We start from the raw sequence: 13,708 nt of genomic DNA, 5'->3' as shown, positions 1-13,708 counted from the left end.
TTTTGGTACAGAAACTATGCGTCATTAATTGTTTGCTCTTTTCTGTTTTCTTTCTCCTATGGATGGTCTCACAAAGATACAGTGTTAGCAGCGCTCCTCTGACGATATACACAGGGAGAATAGTCATACAGTAAAATATAGAGGCCGAGTTAAGTTGCATAGGTATATGTTACATTATCAGAGCATTCATAGTTAAATGTTGCTTATTCTCTTTTCATGAATCAATTTCAGCAGATGCTTTTTCTAACACTCCAAGCATCTATGAGCCTTGACAGAGAAACGTGTCTTTCTCTCTCAAAAAAAGGCTCATGTTCAAGGCCCCAGAACCAACACAAAGTGATCTTGAACCAAGGACTCTCTTTTGTAGTTCTAGCAAAATCATACTGTTGAAGCGTGTTATCTCGCAACCTTGTAGAAATGGAAATCGGGGGCGTAATTTACCATCGGAAAGACGCCTTCCATCTTTTCAATTAAAAGGCTCGCACTTTTACAGTGGACCAGGAAACTCTGAGGACTTGAAACACTGAAATGATATCCTTCAGCAAAGAAACGCCACCCCGGGGTTAATTCCAGACTGTATGGACCCTGAACGCCAAATAGCACACAAATATAACTAAGCCACGCAACTTTACAGGTTCAGTATAAACTCAAAAGTCTGTTCCATCCAAACCAACTCCAGAAAGCACGGCAAAACAGTGGTTCGCACGTCCCTGTGCGCGTAGCGCCTACAGACTCAGGTGGGAGCTGATGTGAAGGCCTTCCTGCCAAACACAGCGCCATGAGGGGCTTGCTCCTTTGCATTACCAGAGCCCAGCTACCATCACACCGCTCTCCAGGCTTTTTCACCCCGGGGCGCGCCGTGAGACACCCTCCTTCCCGCTTCCCCGACGTCGCCTGGCCCCCTTCAGCCCCGGCCGCCGCAGGCAGCGAGCCCCCGGCCGGGTACCCCGGGGGTGACTGTGTGGAGGGAGGAGCAGCAGGGCCACCTCCACCCTTAGAAACGTACTCAAGAAATCCATTTTTTTTTTTTTTTTAAAAGAAAAAAATGCAGCTCTTCGGTTACCATTCGTTTTTACTGGCTTTTTTTTTTTTTTTGGAAAACCGACTGCATTAGCCTCAGTGTGCCCCCCCTCCTTCCCCTTCCCCGTGGCTCCCCGTCAGCCCCCCGGTCGGGCTGGGCGTGCAGCCGGGGCCCCCCAACGGCCGGGGCCTCCCCAACGGCCGCCCCCAACGGCCGCGCCGGGGCCCGCCGCCCCCCGTTACGTAACCGAGGCAGCGGCCAGGCCGCCCCCTGCCCGCGCTGCCGCAGACAAAGGCCGCCGGGCACAACCTCTCCCCACAGCCTCGCTGCCAGCTCCCAGGGGAGCCATTTCGAGGCATCCCCAGCCACCCCCCACCCCGGGGGAGCCGGGCGTCCTAACGGCGGGGCCACGCACCCCCACTACGGGGCCACCCCGCCACGGCGGGTGAAGGCGGTTGGGGGGGGGGGGGGGAAGGAGGGGCGCGCGCGCCTCCTCTGGAGGAGGAGGGGGGTGCGCCTGAGGCGGGCGGCCGCCGGGCCGGATTGGCGGAGAGGGGTGTCAATCAGGCGGCGGGGCGGGGCGGGCCTGTCGCCGCTCGCGGAGCGCCGTGCGCGAGGGCTCGGGGCGCCGGCGGCGACGAGGAGCTCCGGTGCCTGCGCCCTGCCGGCTCCCTCTCCGTCTTCGGGCTGCGAGTAGCCGCGGCCTCCTCCATGCGGGAAAGGAGGAGGAGGAGGAGGTGGGAGCTGCTCGCCGGCCATCCCCGGCGCCCGGCAAGTCGGAGCCGACCCGCCGCCGCGCCGCCGCTGCTGCTGCGTCTCCCCGCGGCGTGAGCTCTGCCCGCCGCGCCGCTCCCAGCCCCCCCTCCTTCATTTGGGGGTATTTTTTTAATTTTTTTTTTAATTTTTGTTAGTCGTTTTCCCTCTCCTCCCCCCGCCCCAACCTTTGCTTCTCACCCTGGCTGCGAGCAAAGTGTCTTCATGAGCGCAGAGGATGTCCGGGAAGCATTACAAGGGGCCTGAAGTCAGTTGTTGCATCAAATATTTCATATTTGGCTTCAATGTCATTTTCTGGGTAAGTGGGCCGGTCGCACGGCGCCTTCCCCCACCCCCTCACCCCCAATTTCCTCCCTCCTCCTCCCCCCACCGCAGCCTGCCCGCCGCTGCCGGGCTGGGCACGACCGGCTGGGGAGCGTTGAGGGAGGGGTGAAAACGGCGCCCGGGCCCGGCGTGACCGTTGCGCGGCCGCGGGTGGGGAGGGGAGGGGAGGGGGGCCCGCAGCCCTTCCCCCGGCAAGTTTGTGCGCTGCATTCCTGCACCTTCGCCAGCTGCCTCTGTTCCTCTTCCCTTCCGGCCCTCCTGATTGCTTTTGTTGTAGGTGCCAAGAGGTGAAGAGGTGTGTTTTGTGGTCCCCCCCCCTCCGCCCCCCGCTTTTCTCTCTGCCCTCCTTTGCGGTGGGGGAGGGAGCAGCCAGACACCCAGCCCTCGGAGGATGGATTGATCTGTGTGTTGTCCTAGCCGAAAAATAAAACCGTAGCTCAGGTCCCCTCACCAGTGCCGTTTGAGGGGAGTGATTACACAATGAGGAGCGTGCGCGTGGAACGGGCTGAGGATGCTTAGTTGTTACCCCGTAGTAGTAGTAGCAGCAGTAGGAGGACGGAGGAGGCCGGGGGCAGCGTTCCCTCCCGTCCCCACAGCACGAGCCCGTGGGAGGCTCGGCTGGGCGTTTGCAGGGGCTCTTGGCTGTGCTGCTCGGTCTCCTGCCTGCACAGGGTCTTGTTGCACTATTAGAGCGCGCTGGACAAACGGCTGTGTAGCCTGCATGGAGTAGTATTTCTAGCATCTTCCCCACGTGTGAGGCTTGAAAGAGAAGCAAGTGGGTTTTGTTGTGTTTTCCAAACTCGGGGACAGAAGAGGCAAGGGCGGGGGGGGGAGTGTGAGTGAGTATTCTCCCACAGGTGTAAATGAATGCGTTTCCCCAGTGTACATGGTGTTAGAGTTGGAGGAAGGTGCTTACGTGTATGAGCCTCTCTTTCAGTGAGATCTGCCATTTAGCAATGACAAACATGCACCAACCCAGGTGGGGTGGATGTGTTTTGATGGCTTTGAAAGTAAATTGAGTACATATTTGACTTATTGTCATTTTTGGCCAATAAAAGTCAGCTGGAAACAATTTCTTCTAGATGAAGGTGGTGAAGAAGAAAGGGGAGAAACCTTTGTGCCACTGTTGAGGCTGTGATTACCTTTATCACCCTGGTGAAAATAGAGGAGGATGGTTATGTGGCTAACAGGTGCTCATCGCTAACCTTTTGTCTGTGTTCCTGGAAAGTAAAGATGTCTGGGGAGGATGTTTTGGAAGATGACAGTTTTGATTGATAACACTTTTATAATGAAAGAGCTTTCTTCGATCAAGAAAGTTAAACTGCTGGAATAAAATTGGCTACAGTCAAGGACCTTGATTTCAGTGTTTATTTGGCAGAAGAAATAGACCTACGGAGATGCGCTATTGCAAATGTTATGGTATTCTGACCCTACAGTAGCTATTCTTGTTGTATTATTTGCTCAGTTTTTAATGGTCAAGTTTGCCATGGTTTTCTTCACCTTCCTGTTTTTTGTTTTGATTCCCATGAGTGTTTGGTGCTCTGAACACAGATGTCTCTTTGACAGGAAACGAGTAGTGTGAGGAAGACTTGTGTGCCATGTCTTTGGACTAGATAAGAGCGGTAATGATAAAACATACAAACACGTTGCCTTGCTCTTACAGGCACTGTCAGTTTATGAGAAGCTACATACCCTGTAATTCTGTTCACCTTATTCTCTGAAGACTGAATGTGTGGATGGTGAAAGTGAGGAAGCAGTATGCTTTAGGTATTTTGTGGCTAGTCACTTTCCTCATGTGTTGTTGAGGCTTGCACAGGGCAGCTCTTGCATGATGGCAGATGTTCCTCCGTTGTAACTGCACGGGTTAAAGAGTGTCTTGCTAGACCTCATGGCTTTAGACTGCAGGAACGGTAACCTGAAGACCTGCGTATATCGCCCGCCCTGCCATTTGCTTGTTGTGTGGCCCTTGCTTATGGATCTCCTGTTTTGCAAAATGCTAATCATCTCATTTGTGTCCTTGGCTAAACTTCTTCAGATCGACAAACAAAAAGCATGCTATAAGAGCTCAGAGTTACCGTTGTCTAGTTTAGTCATTTCTTCAGAATATTGTTGTCTTTAGATGAGGAAGCCTGTGTTTATTACCATATTTCTCATGAGTTGGAGTGAAAATGTATGCACTGACTCTTACAGAATATATTTTAAAGTTGGTTTTTATTGAATTACTAGCAAACTGTTCAATATCCTATCATGAAACTGGGCCAGAAAAGCTGTAAATGCAAGTTTGGTTGGCTCTGCAGGGAGAGTGATGATCAAAAATAGCCACTAGTGTAAGTCATAGTAAATAGACTGAAATGGTAAAGAGGTCATTGCATTAACCCCATCATATCCTCCAGGGATCTTGCAAGCCCTAGTTGCTCTAGTACAAGTTTGTTAAAACTTCTGCTTTATTATATGTTGGTTTTAATGCATTCTTTTGAAGTTGTAATATAAACAAATGGAAAAATATTTTCTATCCTGCATCATAAAACAATGGACTTAAAATTGGTGGCTTTATATCTCCTGGAATATAGATGAAATAAATTGTTAAATCCTTCTGTTAATTTTCTGGTTTTTTGCTGATCTGTTTTTTTTCTAAAAACAAATAAACAAAAAACCCGCAACTGAATTGTTAAAATAATGAACATGTGAAAGTTGCACTCTACCATATCTTTGGTTGCAACTAAAGGTGACATTCTGCTCTTTAGGAGATGATTCTTAGTCTTGCACCACCTCAGATAATGTGTTCTTGTCCAGCTGTATGTATTTCATGCTGTTATAGAAGAAAATGTTATCCTCTGAGTTGGTGCATAATTAATATTCTAGATATATTTGCAAGCTTAACTTTTTTTTTTTTTTTTGGAAATCCAGAATCAAAGTTGGTATGCATGCTTGAAGTACATGGTAGAGAACTTATTTTTATGAGATCAAAGCTGGTATGCATGCTTGAAGTACATGGTAGAGAATTTATTTTATGAGATTGCAATGCTCTTATGGAGGAGGATGCCTGTTTGGCACTTGCACAGGTCACCTGTCTCTAAGATTTAGGTCCTGAGACCAAATAGGTAAAATGAATCTAAATGAAGAGTTAGAACTCAATATTAATTATTCTCTTTTGATTGCTCAGCTGTCACTCTCCTGCTCGTTGTTCATTAGGGTACATGCCTGTGCTTTAACTTGATTAGCATAGTAGCTGTATGAAAGCACCTTACACTATGTTCACTACCCTGCTAGGCTGGTGGAATTGTCTGTGTGTAGTTTTTTGTGTTTTGGTGAGCCCTTGTGTCTTTGTCTAGGTAAACCACAACGTACTCTGTTTTAGATGAGAGCTGAATGCATAATATAAGGTAACAGAAAATAGTTTTCTATGACTAAAAAAGCAAACACACACCTTTTTCCTCCCCCCCCCCACTTCTTTTAGCCTTCTGTGTAGAATGATGTCAAAAGTATAACACAAAAGTAAAAGTAAGCCACTCTGCTTCCCAAAAGACAAGAGCCATTTCCCCTTCTTCTCCCTCTTCCTTTCTTTTTGCATGACAGTTTTGAGCTGACTTATGGTTCTAGGAATAAATGTTCTGTCCCTCTCTATCCTCTACTGTAGTTGATGGAAACTATGAATAAATACTGTAGATTTAAATTCCAAGTTAAAATAAACTTGGTTTCTCTGATCCTAACCTAATAGAAAAGATGCATAGAATACACTGACATCTCGGACAGAAACCTTTGCTTTGTCTTGATGATTCACTTTAAGTTGTGAGGTAAGCCGCAATTATGATGTATCGGCATACTACACGTCATAATTTGTGTTTTAATTTGCTAGACAACTGCTAATTTTGATGGTAACCATATGGGAGTCTAAATAGTCTTCTCAATTACAGGAAGATAGCAGAAAGCAAACTGAATAAGGTTGCATAAGTGTGTTATGGGAAAAGTGCACTGACCTTTGAGGGAGGGACAACAATTACACTGTTTGAATTTTGTACATTGTTGATGGTTTGCTCTCAAAGGCACAGAAAATCATTTTCCAATGGCAGCTGATTTTCAGATATCTGAAAAGGAAGTTCTGGTTATATAACTTTCCCTTGCCACTGTTAAATAAACTAAAACTTATCGTGAGGCTAGTTCTGTGCGATCCTCAAATGCAATGTTTGTTCTTCCAAAAAACCACATTGTGAAGATTCCCTTTCAGTGGAAGTGAAAAGACATTCTAATCACTTCCCCCACCCCCTTTATGATCAGAGTATCTATTTTTTTTAGTTTTTTAATATAACTGAGATAGCTTGAAGAACGTTTCACAAGTGGTCCTGACACAAACGGAACCACGTCCGTCTGGGGGAAAACGGGTAACTTCCGTAACGTTAAAAGGTGGTGATGTGCATAGTGCGTATTGATGAACTGTGAGCTTGGGATTCCTGAATTCCTCGGTGTGTGTTTCAGCAGACATAGCCCCAATGTTTTAAAGGCATATGAAGCTAGAGTAACTCTGCTGGATCCAGTGGCTTTGTTTCACATTCGTAGAGGTCGTTCTTCGAATAAAATTTTCCTTTCCTTCCCCCTGCCTTCCCCATAACATTATAGCAGTCTGTAGCATTGGTTATGCAAAAAGAAATAGATGGGGAGCATGGATGAAGTGATTTTCCTTCCTCCAAAGTATTTGGTTTCCTAAAACTAGGTATTTATAAATATTTTATTATGTTAAGCTATTTGATGTTTCTAGTTTATAAAAGATTGAACCAGTGTAAGGGGAAAGACTAAGCAGGAGAAAAAAATAACTGTGATTAATTGCCTAACTTCTCGTATTAGGTTTCAAAATATTTCAAATTAATATTATTGGAAATATCAAATGCAATTTGCTTACAGTAGAAGAGAAGTATTATGAATTTGGTAAGTATACTTACTGTTTTCCCACCTTGATTGAACTATCACAGCTGTGCCACCGAGTGAAACTTGCTGTTTCAGTTTCAAGAGTAAATTTGGAGTCTTTAGAGTCCCAATCAGAGAATTACTGACACATGTCAACAGGCACCTGAGCATAGGCAATCCCATCCTTTACAGACTACTTTTTTGAGTGAAACTGTTTGTGAATAGTTGTGTATATAAATACGTATTATTGTGGTCCTAGTCCTGTCCACCTTGTTGCATCCTGATAACGTTTTCATAATAAAGGCGATGCATTCTTTTTCTGTAACCTTGGACTTGAAAACATGCACACTACCTTAATTCAGTAAAAACAGCCTTTTTATGATAGGCTGCTTACTGATGCATTTATTATGTGTACGTACTCAACTACTATGTATGATAGAATAAGCACACTGGGCATGCAAACACGAGCTGTACTGCAGAAGAAAGGTTTTTTTCAGATGGAAATCCAGAAAACCTGTCTTTAAAAAGAACTTACTAGCATCAGGTAGTTAAATAGATACAGGGTAATTTCCATGTGAATTTTTTTTTTTTCTACGTGAGGAATGGGAAGAACAACAATGTAGGAAATTCTTCTGTTCTATTCAGTGGAGAAGAACTTGAAAGTAAGTATATACTCTGTTCTTAAAGAACGTTTGCTAAGACCTAGTTCCACAGATTACAATAATACTGAAGTACTTTTTAACAAGCTTTAACGTATTTTCTTTATTCCTTAAACTCTGTAAGACAATGGGATTGATGATTAGCAAAGGAAAAGAAACTTGAACTTGCAGTTAGTGAAATGGCGTTTGTAGGATATTTTGTTCCAGATGCCATTCCTACAAATAGATTTCTTGCTGAAAATGCCTTATAAAATGTATTTGGCCCTGAGGCTACAACTTAAAATTTGGAGTGAACAGCTGATAAGTCATTAAACGTTCAGTCTAAATACTTTAACAGTTTGTACTTCATTAAATAAGGCCAGTAACCCAAGATATGCTCTAAACGTTGTGAATGTTTTGTTTTGCCTCCGATTAAAACTGGAGGTGAGAGAATAATTTTTAACCCAAAGAAATCTTTCAACCTAATCCTACCAGGTAGGGAGTGCCAGTCTTAAAGTATAATGCTACAGGGTAGAAGTGGCCTTTTTTACTTTGCGTTGCCCAAAATGTGCCGCACACCTCTCAAATGAATGAGTAGTGGCCTATCAGTAGGACTGTAATTGTTTTATTGGTATAAGCGAGAGCAAGGAGCTGAGCAGCTCATGTGGTAACAAAGCTATATTAGTGATGACCCTGAAGTGACTGTCTGCATTAACCATGAAAGTGCCTTCCAGTATAGTGATATTTTAAAAGCTTTTCTAAGTAACTGACTTGTTCATTAGCTAGCATTTTGTAGTGAATTTGTAGTTTTGCACAAGTTTTCTTCTTTTCCCACTAAAAAGTATGAAAACATTTTTGCAATGCAATATAGAAAGAAAGAAACCAAGAAAGGTTATTCTTTTTTACTGAAGTACTGAATTGTGTTCCGTTACTGTCCTACAGCAGAAAGTTCAGGAAAACATAGATTGTTCTTTACTAGTTTGAGGCCTAATAGTTTCTTTTCCATTGTTCTATTCTGTGAGTTTGGAAAAAATCCCATTTTTATGCTGCGTTTGCCCCAACTGCCAAAGAAAATCCTCCCTTATGGATCATCGTGGGTATGGATTTCCACTGATTTCAATAGGACTTTGTACAGGCATAAGGGTCAGCGTGGGTGGATGTCACTGTTGGATCACTGCCCTTTGTAGAGCTGGTTTTGCAACATAGACAAAGATCTTTCCTTATGCTTGCATTTAAAAATGTCACAAACACAGTGAGGCTTAAAGAAAGTCAAGGGTGCTTGATTTGGTATCAAACTCTGACTCAGTGTGATCTCATATAGTCTCCAGATGGCCTGGCTTGTGGAGGTGCTAAAAACAGTTGGATCCTACTCTTTTAGCTGCATAAAATAAATGAGGCAAGTAGCAGCAGTGGCTTTTGTTTGTTTATTTTTAATACGCATCAATCTCCACATCTCACACTCTTCAGCTAATGTTTCAACTTTCCAGTCACTTTCCTCTGGACAGCATTTAGAATAAGTATTTCAGCACACACAGAGGATCTTATGAATGAACTGTCAATTTCCCACAGAACTGGGAAAAATCAATATGCCTCTTCTAGGCTTTGAAAATCCCTCTGCTCCTAGTGAAGGCTCCATCACATCAAATAATATTGAAAATCTTTTCAAGCAAAAATCTTGATGTGTGGTGATGGAGGATTTTTTTTCTTCTTTTTGCAGTGAGGAAAAATGCATATTATGAAAATGTGTGTGTATACCTATTCCCTGCCTATTGCTGCCTTGATTTTTTTTTTTTTTTCAACAGCAAAACTACTTGCATGAAAATCGAAGGGTTGTAGGAACTTCTGCCGAAATATGTTCTTCTTCTCTCTCAATAGGAAAGTAAAATTATAGTTCTCATCAATATTGCTTGATATAACCAACATCATCTTATTTCTGTCTTTCCTGGGGGCATCCAGGGGGATGTGAAGTCTTGATACTTTAATAGTCTAACCCCCCCCCCCCCCCCCCAAAAAAAAAAAAAAAAAAAACCTCTTAGTGGCTGAGAGGACCTGTTTCCATAGCTGGGCCACTTTCTGCATTGGTTATGGATGGGTTTTTTGTCACTGGTTTTGCTGTGCTGCCTTGCAAATTCTAGTGTCTGCATGAGAGCAGGGGACAGCAAATGGCTGGAGCTGGTGCAAGACTGCAGAACCAAATGTTCGTACAGCTGACCTGTCAATGGGCTTAAACCGGTCAGTGACCAAATCTGACTGAGCGCTGTGTCTCATTGGGGTCAGTTCTTACCAGCTTACTGTTTTGACTGCGAGAGTGAAGTATGGGAAGGTGGTAGGGCCATCTCCTTCCTTGTATAGGTCAATTTGAAGAGGTAATGCAACTGTGGCCTGTTTCAACTCTGATAAGCTAAGTGATTTTGAACTGTGGAATAAGCAGAGACATCAGATATATGATGCTTTATTAATGTTCAGCTCAGTCCAGTGAGGGCTATTATGTAGACATGCGTGCTGCTTAGGATGCTCCTCCAGTGCACTTTGATTCTCCTCTACTTTTGGAAGATTTATGGTTATTATCTGTTTTCTCCTAATTGTTCCATGATGCTGGAGAAAGAAGGAGCAGTGCTAGTCTACCAAGCTTACTGTAATGTGTATTTGCTCTAAACTTAAGTGCACAACTCCATCTACCTCTTTGGTTTCTCTTTCTTCCCAATCCTGTTATTCCAAACACCATGCCACCCTCCATAATAAAATGCTCCACTGGAGTGGTTTCTTGAAAGAAGTGGCAAATCATCTGAAGAGCAAAGGATGTTTGCCGTGATTATCGATCCCTGAGTATCCTTTTTGATGGCTTTGTTGAAAATCTCTAAATGCTTACTAACCACTATTTGCATTCATGTGTGTGTGTATACACACACACACGTACAAATACATATATATACATGTGTGTATATATATAAGCAATTTTTAATTTCTTACTTGCCTAGAGCATATGTTCTCATTGACTTATGTGCCTAGAAGCAGCGCTTGAAGAGACTGGAAACCCATCTAACTGCTATTACATGGAAAGAAGGTCATTCTGCACTGATGTTCCTCTGACTGTATTCCACTGTGCTGCTGGTGGTGGTAGATCTAGCAGTGTCACTAGTGGTGTTCCCGCTACAGCTAAGCAGGACCGGCTGTGGTTTAAAAAGCTATCTTTTCCATATAAGCGTTCTCATTCCTCTTAGCGTCCTGTTTTGAAAATGGCCAAAACTTCTGCATGGGTAGCCTAAAGGTTCACACTGGCGTCTGAATCAGATTTTTGTCATGCAGAATCTTTTCTGTGCTAGTAACTAGTGCATTTGACTCATGAACACGAGCCAGTTACATTTCCCATGGTTTACATCTTGGCTGCCCTCTGGTCTCCTCCTTCCCTTTTCCTAAATGCCTCTTATCCCCGTGGCAGAAGAAGCAATTCCTGAGCTGATGTGGTTAATAGCTTTGTGCAGTAAAGAAAATACCAATTTTGATGAGACTGATAACGGAGGGTTCTTGTCACTGTTGCAAGCTTGTTTAGTTAAGGGAGTGAAGGAGTTCTGCTCCCATCTGACCACTCCTGTCTTCTGTTGGAGGCACTCTCCTATCCTCCCCCCCCCCCCAATAGATATTTCCCCATAAGGAGATCTCCTTGTCCCTACCAGTTTTTCCTGTAGAGGTGATAACATCTAGTGGAGGTAAATGGGCAGCTGTGAGCAACAGCAGCTTTTACCTTTGTCTTTCTCAGCCCTGGAGCCTTGTATGTAGGTGGGATTTCCGGTGAACTTACTCTCATCCAGTATTTCATATATATATTCTAAGTGCCATCCCTAGTAAATAACAGCAATGATAGATGCAACTCCACTGTTACTTGAGGTTTTTTAATCAATGACAGATGATTAGTGCCCGAATAAATTATCATGCCTCTTCCAAATACCTAATTCTTGTTGTTTTTGCCCTCCTTTCAGTTTGTGCTCTACTGAAGCTTGCAATAAGAGGCAGTTCTCTCGGTAGCGTTTCCCGAAGTAGCTGTTTTTGTGTCTTGCTATTTGTGTGTGCCTGTTCTTACTCCTTTGATCTGGAATTGAAAGTGCAGCCTGAATTGTGTACTGTTTGCCTGCAGCCACCCCTGTGCACTCACTGCAGTGCTCTGAGCAGGCTTTATATAGGTGCAGCTCATTGACTCTGTCACTGGAGTTTTGTTACCCCTCTGTGGGGGGTGGCAAGGAGAAGTAAGGATCAGCAATAGCTTTTTTGTATGCTTTTTTGAGGCTCTTGTTCCTACTCAACAAACAGCTTTACTCCATAAGTGACATATGTCTTTTTTCAGTGAATGCATAAGCATCTTCTTCTGAAACAACCGGTCTCAGTGTTTGTGCAAGACCTTCCAAATACCACCTGCATAGATAATTTATTAGTTGATGTGTCCAGGTATGAGGCTGATGAATAACAAAACTGTGCATGCAGATCTCTACTGTAATGAATTTCACATTTTTGCTTCCTAGATAGTGGCTGCAGGAGTGAGCCGTGTCGGATCCATGTAGAGCCATGGTGAGGTGGAATGGATGAGACTATGTTAAAAACTGGCATGGCCAGCAAGGATTTGAGGGACCTTCTGTGACTCCTTTTTGAACCATAGCTCAAAATGAGGGACCTACTGTGAAATCCTTTTGAACCAGAGCTTGCTGCCCTGAAGCTCAGGGTCTCAATGGTATTGCTCGAGGTTGGAGTACAGGAGTGAAATGAAATGAGGGTGGTGGTAGTGGTTGCTGCTGCTGTGCTTTTCAGAAGTATACTGGAAAGCCTTGCATATTTTAAGTTGAGAGTTGGTGTGATGTTTTTGTGTCTTTGGAGACCTATTAGAGCTTCAGAGAAGTACTGCTATTTATTTAAATCTCCATAGTGCATGGGATCAGATTCACAGTTATGCTATATGACTATCTTGTGCTAATCTGCCCGTGTAGCCTATCCTTAAAATGACTGAAGACCGCACTTGCAAAGCCAGAGCAATGTAGAACAATTTTGGTGTAATTGTGCTGTCAAAACTGTTTGTGTGAGCGGGATTAGACTCCTGACCTGAGGAGTTTGGAGGAGCTGATCACCTGGAAGGGTGGACTTTATCTATTGCGGGGTGGGATTGGACTTCTGTATAAATGTACTTGCTGGATGGTGAGAGGAGAAACTTGCAGCTTTTCCATGGAAGAGGAGGGATGTGGAATATACCACGTCTTCTTTAAAAAATGGGAGATATTTTAATTTGAGAATGGAACCTTCTAAAAGTCATAAGGTTGTCATATTTTGACTTAATAAGAACCTGCCTGTTTTCTATTCCATCTCTCTGCGTTGCCTGCTGGGCACATAGCTTTCTGTGGTTACTGATATCTAAGTGCCACTTAGGGAGCTCTGACTTGTTATTCCATCCTGTTTTCTTAATAGAACTGTTTTAAAGCTAGAGTTCTAAAACTAGAATAAATAAGCACAGGAACCAAAACAAACATATGTGCATAAAGACATTTCGGAATTCACAGAAAACAAACCGTGGATCAATTAAGTGCCTTCCTTCTCTCTCGTCCACCTACTGATGTACTATTAATTTTGAATGAGCCCCCTGCATGGCTTGCCTTCATCCTCTTAGGGTATAGAGCAGAAGCACTGTAAATGCTTGGAGCCTTGTTACAGGTCTCTGCGTATGAGCTAGGAGCAGTTGACTTAAGTCCTGTTGACTTAAATGGGAATCGCTTGGTGACAGCTGCATGATTAGGCCCTTGGTTTTCAAGCAATGCCTTCCAAAAAAGGGGGGGGGGGAAGACAGGGAGGGAGTGCCAATGACATCCCAAAACAAAACACTGGAAAGGCTTTCAAAAGAGCTAGAGCCATTACTTCAGTCCCTCTGAAGAGCTTAGAGGTGACAAAAAAGGTGATACTCTGTAGTCCAGCCAAGAGGCAATGGCCAAGAGAAATGGAGCCTCTCAGGCAGAACTTGTGCTAGTCTGTGTCTCAGAAGTATCCTAGCTGACAATTTTGGACCTTTAAATGAATACTT

General features: G+C 43.9%; 1 protein-coding gene across 1 annotated transcript in view; it reads left to right on the top strand.

Moving 5' to 3' along the window:
• The first annotated feature begins 1,582 nt into the window (after positions 1–1,582).
• Positions 1,583–13,708, top strand: part of TSPAN5 (tetraspanin 5) — an 87,646-nt gene continuing 75,520 nt past the window's right edge. Inside the window, exon 1 of the mRNA XM_068941606.1 lies at positions 1,583–2,093. Coding sequence (XP_068797707.1) covers positions 2,013–2,093 — 81 coding nt within the window. The 5' untranslated portion in view covers positions 1,583–2,012. The remainder of the gene's footprint in view (positions 2,094–13,708) is intronic.

The sequence above is a fragment of the Struthio camelus genome, chromosome 4 (assembly GCF_040807025.1).
Source record: "Struthio camelus isolate bStrCam1 chromosome 4, bStrCam1.hap1, whole genome shotgun sequence".
NCBI lineage: Eukaryota > Metazoa > Chordata > Aves > Struthioniformes > Struthionidae > Struthio > Struthio camelus.
Note: the sequence above shows the minus strand (reverse complement) of the source record. Positions and strands in the feature narration are given on the sequence as shown.